At 36.0% G+C, this 11,927-nt stretch overlaps 2 protein-coding genes across 3 annotated transcripts in view; one reads left to right on the forward strand and one right to left on the reverse strand.

Moving 5' to 3' along the window:
- The window catches only part of LOC106871041 (GATOR complex protein WDR24), a 36,654-nt gene extending 30,435 nt beyond the window's left edge, over positions 1-6,219 (reverse strand). Inside the window, exons 1-3 of one of the 2 annotated variants that reach the window (XM_052970712.1) lie at positions 4,180-6,219; positions 3,943-3,990; positions 550-654 (exon numbers count right to left, since the gene is read on the reverse strand). In XM_052970712.1, coding sequence (XP_052826672.1) covers positions 550-654; positions 3,943-3,990; positions 4,180-4,228 — 202 coding nt within the window. In that variant the 5' untranslated portion in view covers positions 4,229-6,219. The remainder of the gene's footprint in view (positions 1-549; positions 655-3,942; positions 3,991-4,179) is intronic. The other variant, XM_014917302.2, reaches the window with a different exon arrangement.
- A 3,675-nt stretch (positions 6,220-9,894) lies between these two features.
- On the forward strand, positions 9,895-11,175 carry LOC106871050 (histone H3.3A). The gene has a single exon (XM_014917316.2). It carries the CDS (start codon positions 9,942-9,944, stop codon positions 10,350-10,352), a length of 411 nt encoding a protein of 136 aa, XP_014772802.1. The 5' UTR covers positions 9,895-9,941; the 3' UTR covers positions 10,353-11,175.
- Positions 11,176-11,927: the final 752 nt, after the last annotated feature.

Genomic DNA, 11,927 nt, shown 5'->3' on the forward strand with positions numbered 1-11,927 from the left:
GGGGGGGGGGGATCAACCATGTTCGTATGGTGCTTTTTACATGCCATCGGCACAGGGAGCCAGTCAGGCGGCACTAACAATGACCCACGCATGAATGGTGCTTATTGTGTGCCACTAGCAAGAGAGCCAGTCAGGCAGCACTGGCATCGGCCACAACTAGAATTTTCATTTGATTGTGATTTTATTTTTGATTTTACTTGGCTCAATAGGTCTCCTCAAGCAGAGTGTGTCGTCCGACAATTCAAAAGTAATTTTTAAATGGGCTGGTTATGCGACACTGGTGTAAGCTACAGCTGTGATCTCACTTTACTTGCCGGGTCTTCTCAATCACAGCATATCTCCAGAGGATTAAGCCCCAAAGCTATGTGTGGGGAATGAAATTCTTAACCATATAGACATGCCTTCACCTATAACCAATAAACCAATTCTTATTTAATAGTATTCTACTGTACAAAAGCTGAAGTGTGAGTTTGATTGAAAAACATGTGAAATGTTTGTAATAGAATGAGAATATAATCCTCCAAATAGAAATAAAGGAATTTTTCCTACCTTGACGTCCTGCAATAACAACCTGATTAGCATCTTTATTAAGAGCTATAGCATTAATTTGTTCTTGAACACAATGTTGGATGGATATGGCAGAATGCTCTCTCACTGAAATAAAAAGATTAAAATTACACATTCAATTGTGATAATTATAAAATGAAGTACTCTTATCATTTGATAGGATTATAATTATATTTGTTCATTTAATGCATATTTCTTCAAATCAAAATTACCAGGATATGAATTGAACAAATCAACCAATAATTGAATGCTTTATTATACAAGTAATATTGGATATCTTTTTTGTAACTTGGTATTAAAAGGGTTAAAATGACAACTTACAGGCATTAAAAATGGAGAACAAATAGCAAAAGAATCACCAATCTAAACAATATATTTTCAAATAAGAGAAGATTAATCCCAGCTGCCGGGTGAAATTTAGCACTGGAAACTAATTTTTCAAAGGATGTAGTTTCCTGACAGCTAACAACAGATGCAGGTAGTTTATTCCACACTTCCACAATTCTGAGTGAAAAAATGTTTCTGAAAGTCATGGGTGCTGCACTGTTTTTTGATTTTGTAAGCATGTTCATGGATGTTAGACATATGGAATTCAAAAAGGTGCCCAAAGTTGTTGTTGGAAAGATGGTGGATAATCTTGTGGGTGTCTACCAAGTCAGTTGTTAGATGTTGGAATTTTATTGTGTCTATGCCCAGGGAAGGAAGATGTTCAGAGTATGGCAGATTCCTGATGGCAGGTATTTGTCTGGTTTCACATTTCTGAACAGTTTCCAAGAGATTGATATGCTGAGCAACATAGAGGTTTCAGACTGGTGATACACCGATGAAACAAATCAGCATCATCTTGACACTGGACTTCACTTGACATGCTTTTTGGAGGTGGTGACACTGAATGCTTTCACTGACTTGATTGCTGTTTCATTTCCAGGTTGTAGCCATAGCACCAGTTTTCGTCACTAGTCATGACCCTCGAGAAAAATGGTTTGGATCAACTTCCAACTGTTCATGACATGCATTCAGTGGTGACCACTTCTGATCTTCCATGAGCAAGTGAGGCACAAATTTTGCTGCAATTCTTTTCATTCACAAGTCCTCACTCAAAATTCGTTGGGAGGAGATTCAGGACACACCAGTCATATCAACAAGTTCATCAATTGTTCGGCAATGATCCTCAAAGATTAGTTCATGAATTTTCATGATGTTTTCATTCGTTCCGGCAGCTCATGGTTTCTCTGAATGAGGTTGGTCTTCAAGCAACAAGTGACCATTCCTAAAGCATGAAAACCACTTGTAAACTTGTGTTTTGCTCATGATAGCATTCTTGTAATCTGTTTGAAGCATGACAACTGTTTCAGCCACTGTTTTCCCCCAGCAGAAAACAGAAGTATGCTGTTCCTTCATTTCAGCCATCATAAAAATCAACGAACAGGGGAGAAACACTGCAAAGCAAAAGCATACCACATAGCAATACAACCCCACTCAACCGTGTCAGTCGGCAGACTGATGCTTGAGGCTGACATCAAGTGGCTTCTAGTGGCATAAGCTTGAGACTACAAGTGGCTTGTCCCACAGAGAATGTTTCTAGTTACTTTTGGGTGTCTCCTTGTACCATAGCCATATATAGCTTTAAACAGATAGCTGGAGGGGGGTATAGCTTGATGTCATTTACATATTTCAAAATTTTAACTTCTCCATGTTGGCATCTTTATCATTAATATATGCAAAAAACGACAGGGGTCCAAGAACAGATCCCTGTGGTACATCAGATGTCATCTCATAGGGTGCAAAATGCTATCCTATAACTGTGACAACCTCTTTTTGACTGAGAATGAAGGACTTCAACCAGTTATACCGATCACCTCTTATACCCATTGCAGAGAGTTTTCCCACAAGTCGTTTGTGTGGCACAGAACTGAAGCCTTTAGCAAAGTCAAGAGAGATAACATCCACCCATGAGCCACTATCAGTAATTCAGGTGATATACCCAAGAAACTCAGTGAGCTGGCCACAGCTACTAGAGTTAGGGAAAATTCCAAATTGTGAAGGTCAAATAAGGCTGTGAGAGTTCCAAAGTGTTTCTCTGACACAAGACGCCGTCAAATTGGTAATGCAAGTAGAAAGACTGACTGGACCGTAATTGGCAGGTGATGTGTGATCACCCTTTTTGAACAGAAGAATGACACTGGCAATTTTCCACTGCTCTGGGTTAACACAATTATTAAGACAGAATTGGAAGAAGAATGAAAGCTGAAAGAACCTACAGCGTTTGAGAATCAGACAGGTATCATCAAGACCAGGAGATGCATAGTTGCACTTATTCTTGAGGTGGTATCACAGCATTGCAGGTGTAAATTCCACAGATATTATAGAATTTGTTGTCAGAGGTGGTGAAGATGGTATATTTGGATGTTCAATAGTAACAATACCAGCATAGCATTCAGCAATAAGTTCTGCACATTCTTTAGATTCCAGTGTGGGACTGCAAAGAGGGCTAACTGGAGAGTGAGGTCTCAGTTTCGAACATACCTATTTCCAGAACACTTTGCTCTCAGGGTTGATTGCTATACGTTGTTCAAATTCAAGTGCTGCCTTTTGGGTCACCCGCTTAAGATGGTAAGATGAACTACTGAGCCTTCTTCGAGAATTCCGTTCTATAGAGTATTCGTTTCTGTTCAACATCATGACCTTCTTTCCTAGCCAGACGGACTGCAGCAGTCTCCCAAATTGCAGTTGATAATTATTGTGAAATTCTAAAATTAATTATGAAGTAGTATTTAAAATTTACCATTATTTACATATTAGATTTTCTCTGCCGAGAGGAGTATGCAATTTGATGTATTTGTTTTACAGAATAATAATAAGCAAAATACTGATGGAACTTAAAATTCTGAGAGGAAATGAAGCTTTTGGCGATGTGTAGTCCAAACTCGGCACTGACGGAGCAGAATTATTGAAGACATTCTAGCAGTGATCATCCCGTGTTGATAAGACAACAATGTCCAACTTGTCCTCGTTTTTATTTTTATAATTATTTCTGCTAAAGACGGCAGAGTAATTAGCCCGACCGCGTAGAGCCTTCTTTGTGGACTTTAAAAGTCAAAATGTTTACTTTGTCAGTCAAATGCAAAATGAAATGAACTAGGATGTTATATCAATAAAACAGTTTTATTTGACGATTTTCCTGTCTGCTGGTTTCTTGCTGGTTTTTGTTTTGTTTTCTTATGTTTTTTGCTAATAAATAGTTTTATAAAACCCTAAAGTCAATAATATCACAGTTTTAATTTCGATAAGAAGTTGACTAATTTATAAGTTAGTAAAAATACAGCCTAGATGTCACAAAAAAACATTTTTTAAGTGTAAACTGGGAATGTATACCTTTCATTTTGAGATTGTATAAAGTAGAAGCGGAGACTTGGTTAAGGCCTATAAAGTTATGAAGAAAACAAATGTAATCGAAATACGGAAACACCCCTTTGAAGACAGGCATCGTTAGAAATTTAGCTGAGGAATACAAACACTAAAGAATACAGAATGACAAATTGTAATGCTTGGCTGAAGTAATTTAATAGTCATTATGGTAAACACAAATATTAAATAGTAAACAAGTTTCACCTTTCTCTGTCTCCATCTTTCGAAAGTTGCCAACAGTCTCCAAATCCATCCACCCGGAGCAAATGTTCTTTCATGAAGATTTGATTAAAGATATTCCTTTTAGTTAGTTTCTAATGTAGCAGAGATTCACAAATAGAAAAAAATACTTTCTTTTAAGACTCTAAAACGACACAAGAATTGCTTTACACATGTGACCTTTAACGGTGTAGCGTTATTTTTTCCCTCCTTTAATAAAAATACCAAAATACGATTTGGTCAGAGAAAAGGAGATAAAATTTACAATATAGTTACACCCCTCCCTATTTATTTTTTAAAATTATATGAAATTAGAATTGTTTTGTAATTGTATTATATTTAATTTTAAGAATTAAGACCTGAGTAACGTGCACCGAATCGATAAATAAAATTAAGGAGGATCTGAAATCCTAAATATACGTCAATCATTATATACGTTTTATACGCAGAAATCTCTAAAATATATATTTTTGGAATATAGATATACACAAAAAATAGCAAAAAAGAAAGAAATTATTGAGAAGATTATATGGAAATGTTCTTATAGCTTGCTTATGTGAACACAGGTTTAACTCTTGAATATATGGGAAACATTTAGTTTAAAGAATTACATCCTTTTTAATTTTGTTTCAATTTGACTTCTTCTTAAGTTGACCCTTTAAACAGCATCCATACAAGTAAACATGCCACTTCTTTTGTAAGCAAGATTATCTCTTTTGGTAGTAAATTTACAAATTATTCTTTTGCTGCAATTCTGAAAATGGAAAACAAATACATGTAATTGATCTTCCATCTAGAACATATTACTGCATTAAATGTTTTGTTTTTCAACATGATTTATTCATTCACAAGTAAACATTCTCCATCTAGAAAACTTCAATTGAATACTTCTTAGCCCTCAAATATAACTCCACATTTTGTCAAATTAGAATTTTAGATCATCACATCTATAATTGTCAGTAATCATACTCCATCTCTTTACCATATAAGTTTAGCAAGAAACTAACTTCAGAAGGAAACCCAGTATACCTAGATCAGTCTTCTGCAATCCATAAATTGTTCTGAAAATAAACTATGCCCTAAACAATTCAATTTGTTTATACCAATAAATGTACAACTTTGTATAGGCATTTAATGATTCAGACATTGGTACTTTGGTAAGTACTGTAAAAGTTACATTTCAATGGAGAGGTCAGAATAAAACTAAAACTAAAATCATTTTTCCCCTTGTCTCATAATTATTTACTGTTAACTTTCAATATGGAAATACCACCTTACTTGTGTTGAGCAGACCTAGGTGTTCCAATCATGACCATCCTGCTTTTTTTATGATGGTAGGGTGTGATCTAATGGCAATCTGGCTACAATTTCTCAAGGGTCAAATGATCAGGTAGATGCTCCTTTTTGACTCATTACCTTACTTATTCTTTAAACAGACAAGGCATAGCTGTATGGTTATAGGTGCAGGTATGGTTGTGTGGTTAAGAAACTTGCTTTGCAAACAAGTTATTTTGGGCTCAGTCCCACTGCACAGCAAGTGTCTTCTACTACAGCCTAGTTTGACAATGTGAGTGAATTTGGTTAATGGAAGTCTGTCATATACATATATATATAAATATACGTCCCTCTGTCATACTCTAACCTCTCATCACCTGGCACAAAACCACCTCCCTCACAAAGCTTATAGTTTAAGGTGAAGCAGAAAGTTCATGCCACTATCTCCAGTGTAGTGGCACTATCAGAATATCATCAACACTGGAGAGATATAGAAAAAGTTAGTTCTGGCTGCATTTGAACAGAGAGATGTAAGGCAGTTAGTATGGCATTCTAATGTTATGTTCTGTGAACAGCAATACTGCATTACGTGACAAGAGGTAAGTTTTCAGTGAGCCCAGTCAGCCATCCAATTCCACTAACCTGACAAACCCACTTGATTCCACTTATTCTGCAAGTATCTCCAAGAAAGACATTGCTGTAAAGCAATATCATTCCCCATTTTTAACAAAATTGTAACCATGCATTTAAGTAGAAAATCAATAATGCAATTGAGTGAAACATGTATGTGCTTGTTGGGAATTAAAATTATATTTAATGGTATTATTAATCATCACTAATCTCATGAAAGACCTATGTTGTTAATGGATAAAACAAACATGAACTAATAAGGTATTAAAACAAAGATCAAATATAATGTTATCAATCAGCAATAGAGCAGGACAGCAACTGAGTAGTCCAGCAACAAGATAAGGTGTAAAAACTGTGACAGCGAAAAATAGATGTTACACACTATTATGGCAGGCCTCCACTAGAAAACTCGATTTGGTGGATTAGGATACCAAGTTCATTTCTCATTTTGAATTATGTGTTCTGTCAGTGATTAATTTATATTTTTCTTCAAAAGTGTAAGAGTTTAGTGTTGGAAAATGAAACAAACAAGCAAAATTGTAAGAGGGGTGGGCTGAAAAGTTCATAGGCTGACTATGAAGGAGTGATGCTTGAACTGTGAAATCTTGCATGTCTTAATTTCAACTGTGTATTGATTTTTACCAGTTAACCATACATTTGACTGCTCAAAGAAGACTTGAAAAGCAACTAATAGCAACTTCTCTTCAAAATGGACAAAACTTGGAATCTTGATGTGAAGTACTTGCAGGAAAAGGGTTTAGTTCCCAAGGACATTGATGCTGATATGGTTACTACATTAGAGGATGATGCTACAGCATTATCAACAGTGCAAAAATGGGCAGTTGAATATAAGAGTGGAAGAGACAGTCTTGAAAATTACTCAAGTTTTGGATGTCTTGCAACTGCCACCACCATGGAAAACATTGAATATGTTCACCACATGCAGATGGATGATAGGTGATTAACTATAAATCAAATAGCACATCTTGTGAGAGAGTTGAGAATACTCTGCTCCATGAACTGATGAGTGCCATGTCTTTTGACACCTGATCAAAAGTGAACAAGGCTAATCACATCACAGGAAAATCTGACATTGTCTGAGGTAGATTCATTTGGTTTCCTTGAACATTTCCTAACTCAGACCGGGCATTGTGAGTGTTTATTGAGCGAAAACACTTAAGCTCCACGAGGCTCCGGCAGGGGGTGGTGGCAACTCCTGTTGTACTCTTTCGCCCCAACTTTCTCTCACTCTTTCTTCCTGTTTCTTGAGTAACGCTGTGATGGACTGGCATCCCGTCCAGCTGGGGGGAACACATACGGCATAGAAACCAGGAAACCGGGCCCATGAGCCTGGCTAGGCTTTGAAAGGGCGAAAAAAAAAAAAAAAAGAAGACCTTTGAATCTACACAACAACATATCATTTCACATGGCTATTCTGATTTGTACAAGAGTTAAGCTGTTTTGAAAAATTTTGAATTTTCTTTATGAAGGGTGTAGGGTTGGGCAAGTCAATTACATGAAATCTAGTACACAACTGGTACTTATTTTATTGACCCTGAAAGAGTGAAAGGTAAAGTCAACCTTGGCAGAATTTGTACTCTGAATGTAAAGACAGATGAAATGCTGCTAAGCATTTTGCCTGGTGTGGTAACAATTCTGCCAGCTTGCTGCCTTATTAATAATAATCCTTTCTACTATAGGCACAAGGCCTGAAACTTTGTAAGAGGGGGCTAGTCAATTACATTGACTCCAGTGTTTCACTGGTACTTAATTTATCGACCCCGAAAGGATGAAAGGCAAAGTCGACTTCATTTGAATTTGAACACATAATGTAAAAAATGGACAAAATATTGCTAAGCATTGTGCCTGGCATGGTAATGATTTTGCCAGCTCACTGCCTTAACAACAACAACAATTGCTTCTAATTTAGGCACAAGACCAGCAGTTTTATGAGAATAAGATGAGTCAGTATCATTGATTCTAGTACCTGATTGGTGCTTTATTTTATTGCCTGCAAAAGGATGAAACGAAAAGTTAACCTCTCTGGGATTTAGATTCAAAATGTAAAGTATAGTAATAAATCCCACAAAGTATTTTTTTTTTTCAGCATTCTAACAGTTCTGCTATTTCAGCATGTTGGTATTGTTGTTAAAAATTAATGAAAATAATTTTCTGCAAGACAGTGCACAAAAAAAAAAAAAAAAAAAGGACTGTTTAAAAGTACTAAAATTCAAGCAGTTAAATTATTAGGATTCTTTTGTGCACGCGCAAGCACACATATAATTACAGATAGATAGATAAACACACACACACACAGATTAGCACTAAAAAGACCAAGATCATGGTAGCAACCATCTGAGAATCAGAGCAGCTGACCATTTGATGTTGGGGAGGTGAGGTAGGTAAGACGGCCACAGTTGACAAGTTTGAGTATCTGGGCTCCATTGTTTACCAAAATAGTGGACTGCAACCAGGAAAGAAGTCACTTAATACAGTAGAGAGAGACTGTACCCTCAGCAAAAGCATCAAGCTGAAAGTTCTAAAATCCCACTGGTCTGATAGTAGCTTAGTATGGGTAAGAAATATGAATCTTAGGAGTGGCAGACACCAAATGGTTAAGGATGTCAAAGTGATGAGTTACGCGAGAGTAGTGTGGATCATTTGGATGTCCTGCAGAATGGAAGATTCAGACTTGGGGGAAATGTTGAAATGTCAGTTTTAACCTTGGATCGATTTGTTAGATGATGTTTTGGTTGTAGCTCTTTCATCTTGAATTTATTTATTCAGACTTTGAAAAATAAAATTAAAAAAAAAACTTCAATTGGAAAACCACTGATTTCTGAAAGGAAAGTTGACACAAGACCAATATACTATATTAAACACTAGTCTAGTGATTAACTAAATTAATTGGTTCCCCACGTTGCTTCCAGTTTATCACATGTGAACTAATTTTATTACATATTTTGGTGAGTAAATTTGAAAATTTCACCCAATCAACAGTAATTTAATATATATATATTGTCAACAATCTTCATGTAAAAATATAAGCAACTCTCTACTGAGCCATTTTTATACAGACGATATCAAAACACTTCTATCGTCAGCTTCTTTATTTTAACCAGCTCATGCGACTAAATACCACAACAAACACTTCTGATAAACTTAAAATCTGTTTGAAGAGAAGTATCAAGTTTTGCCAGTAATTCTTATATTGGGAATTATGCATAAAATCGGGGGAAAGAAAAGAAACTTTTAAAATCTATGTAGAATCAAAGAAGAGTTTTTATTAAAAGTTGTAGAAATGAAGTGAAAACTTTGACGGAAATGTTTTAACAACTAGTTTGAGATGTTGGGGTAGAAAATCAGTTCCCAACAATTTCTTCCGGCGGAGACGGACTATATGTAATCTGAACCTTTCCCCCCCTTATTTATATATTTTTTTTACGGAATCCCACGTTTTAGGCTATGGAGATTCCGATTCTGAAAAAAAAAAAAAAAAATAAGGGGGGAAAGGTTCAGATTACATATAGTCCATCTGGACCTTTCTTCCTTTGATTTAATACTATTTATAATTTTCGTTCTGTTAATAAGCATAATTGGTGAAGGGATTGGAAATAATTTGGAAATAGCTAAATTTATTTATTAAAAAAAGAAAAAACTTAAGTCTGCGCACTTTGTTTTAATTATCAAAAACAATCAATGAGAAAGCAGCGTTTTCATTGGACAGAGACAGATCTGATTATCCAATTGAAATGTTAAGACAGGTGCGCGCGAAACTGAAAAAATATAAATTCAGTAGTTCAGCTTAAGCGCCACTTAGTTCACTGTATTTGTGTTTGATCATGGCGCGTACCAAGCAAACTGCTCGTAAATCTACCGGAGGAAAAGCTCCTCGTAAACAACTTGCAACTAAAGCAGCTCGTAAGAGTGCTCCTTCCACTGGTGGTGTGAAAAAACCACATCGTTACAGACCAGGAACAGTAGCTCTGCGTGAAATCCGTCGTTACCAAAAATCTACCGAACTTCTCATCAGAAAACTACCTTTCCAGCGTCTTGTTCGTGAAATTGCACAGGATTTTAAAACCGATTTGCGATTCCAGAGTGCTGCTATTGGAGCTTTACAGGAAGCTAGCGAAGCCTACTTGGTTGGTCTTTTCGAAGATACTAATCTTTGTGCTATTCATGCTAAACGTGTTACCATCATGCCAAAAGATATCCAGTTAGCCCGTCGAATCCGTGGTGAAAGAGCATAAATTCTCTTGAATTTTACAAACGGTCCTTTTAAGGGCCATTCACAAAGTAACGGAAGTCTCTTTGTCGTCTCTTACACGTGTACTCCATATTCAGTTTTAACTTTTAATCTAAAAACCAGTCTAAGAAAAATGGTCATAAATTTTATTTCTATGAAAATTAAAATATGAAATGAATACATATTGTCACACGAAACTACACGTTTACAGATAACATTAGGGTACTACTAAAGCAGCGCGTCCGCGCTAGCTAGTCGTGAGTGGTCGATCCTAACCCTAACCCTAAACATGTATTCATTTACACACGCGGGTTAGGATTAGGGACAGGGTCAGGGCTAGGATCGACCACTTACGACTAGCTAGCTCGTTCGGGACCGTACTGCTTTAGTAGTACCTAACATTAGTACGTTGAAATTAATTTCTACGGGTACTTCCAACAAGTACAGGCTAACTTATCGTTATTAAATTTTTGGGAAGAAAACGTTTAATAAAGTAACTAACGAAGAATTTTTATGACTCTAAAGAAATACTTGTATTTGAACTAAACTGATTGTATTTCAATTCCTTTTAACATCCACAACAAAAATCAAATGTCCAATTTTATTTTCACTTTATTTTGAATAAACGCAGCTGTTACCTGTGCTCATGGTTATTGTCGATTAACTTTTTAAGTATTTTACTAGCCATAACGTAGTTCCCTGTTGAAAGGATAAGTAATGGAGGAGCTAATGCAGCTTCGCACCTCTCCTTCGTATCCCTACGTTTTAGATGTCGGAGATTACGAATATGCAAAAAAAGGAAATTAGGTAAATTTTCAGATTAACACCCGCACGATTTTCACTGGGTGGGAAAAACACTAACCCTAACATCATAGTGAAAATCGTGCGGGTGTTAATCTGAAAATTTAGCACCACCCCTAAAATTTTGAACTTTTTTTCGTTATGTTTTTGATGACGGAGATTCCGAATATGCAAGAAACCACGTTTTCAAAATTCTAAATTGAATAAAGAGATAAATGTTTTCCTGGGAAACAACAGTAACACTGTCTTATATAGGACCGCCGCATTTAGTTGACAACTACAACGCAATTTCTTTTCACTTTAATGTTTTTGTCTGTTTTAATGGGGGCTGGGGTGAAATTAAATTCTTTTTTGCATATTCGTAATCGCCGACATCTAAAATGTAGGTATCTGGAAGATTTTTTTTTTAAATGCATTTTTCATGGAGAGGTGCGAAACTGCATTAGCCCCGTAATGGAATAGTTCAACTACTGTTCTTTGTAAAATTGCACAGGACTCCAGAATGTCCCCATTTACATATATAAAAAAAAAAAATTACTACTGTGCCAATGACATTGAACCCTCATCAAAGCCGAACACGTATATATGAATTCGAAGTACATTTCGTCATTTCAGGTTTTCTATTTTAATTTTTACTTTTCTCGAAACGCATACTAGGAAACTGGATGTTAGTGCTGGTGGGGAAGTTTGATCAACTTAAATATTTGAATTCTAACAGGCGAAAGTAAAGAATATGTGCACCTGGTGTTTAGGGTTAGAGATTTTGTTAGGCCGAAAA

Source organism: Octopus bimaculoides, chromosome 9 (assembly GCF_001194135.2).
Source record: "Octopus bimaculoides isolate UCB-OBI-ISO-001 chromosome 9, ASM119413v2, whole genome shotgun sequence".
Taxonomy (NCBI): Eukaryota; Metazoa; Mollusca; class Cephalopoda; order Octopoda; family Octopodidae; genus Octopus; species Octopus bimaculoides.

Bases quoted from the DNA above. Each gene is read 5' to 3' on its own strand.
- LOC106871050 (XM_014917316.2), top strand. From the start codon at position 9,942: ATGGCGCGTACCAAGCAAACTGCTCGTAAATCTACCGGAGGAAAAGCT.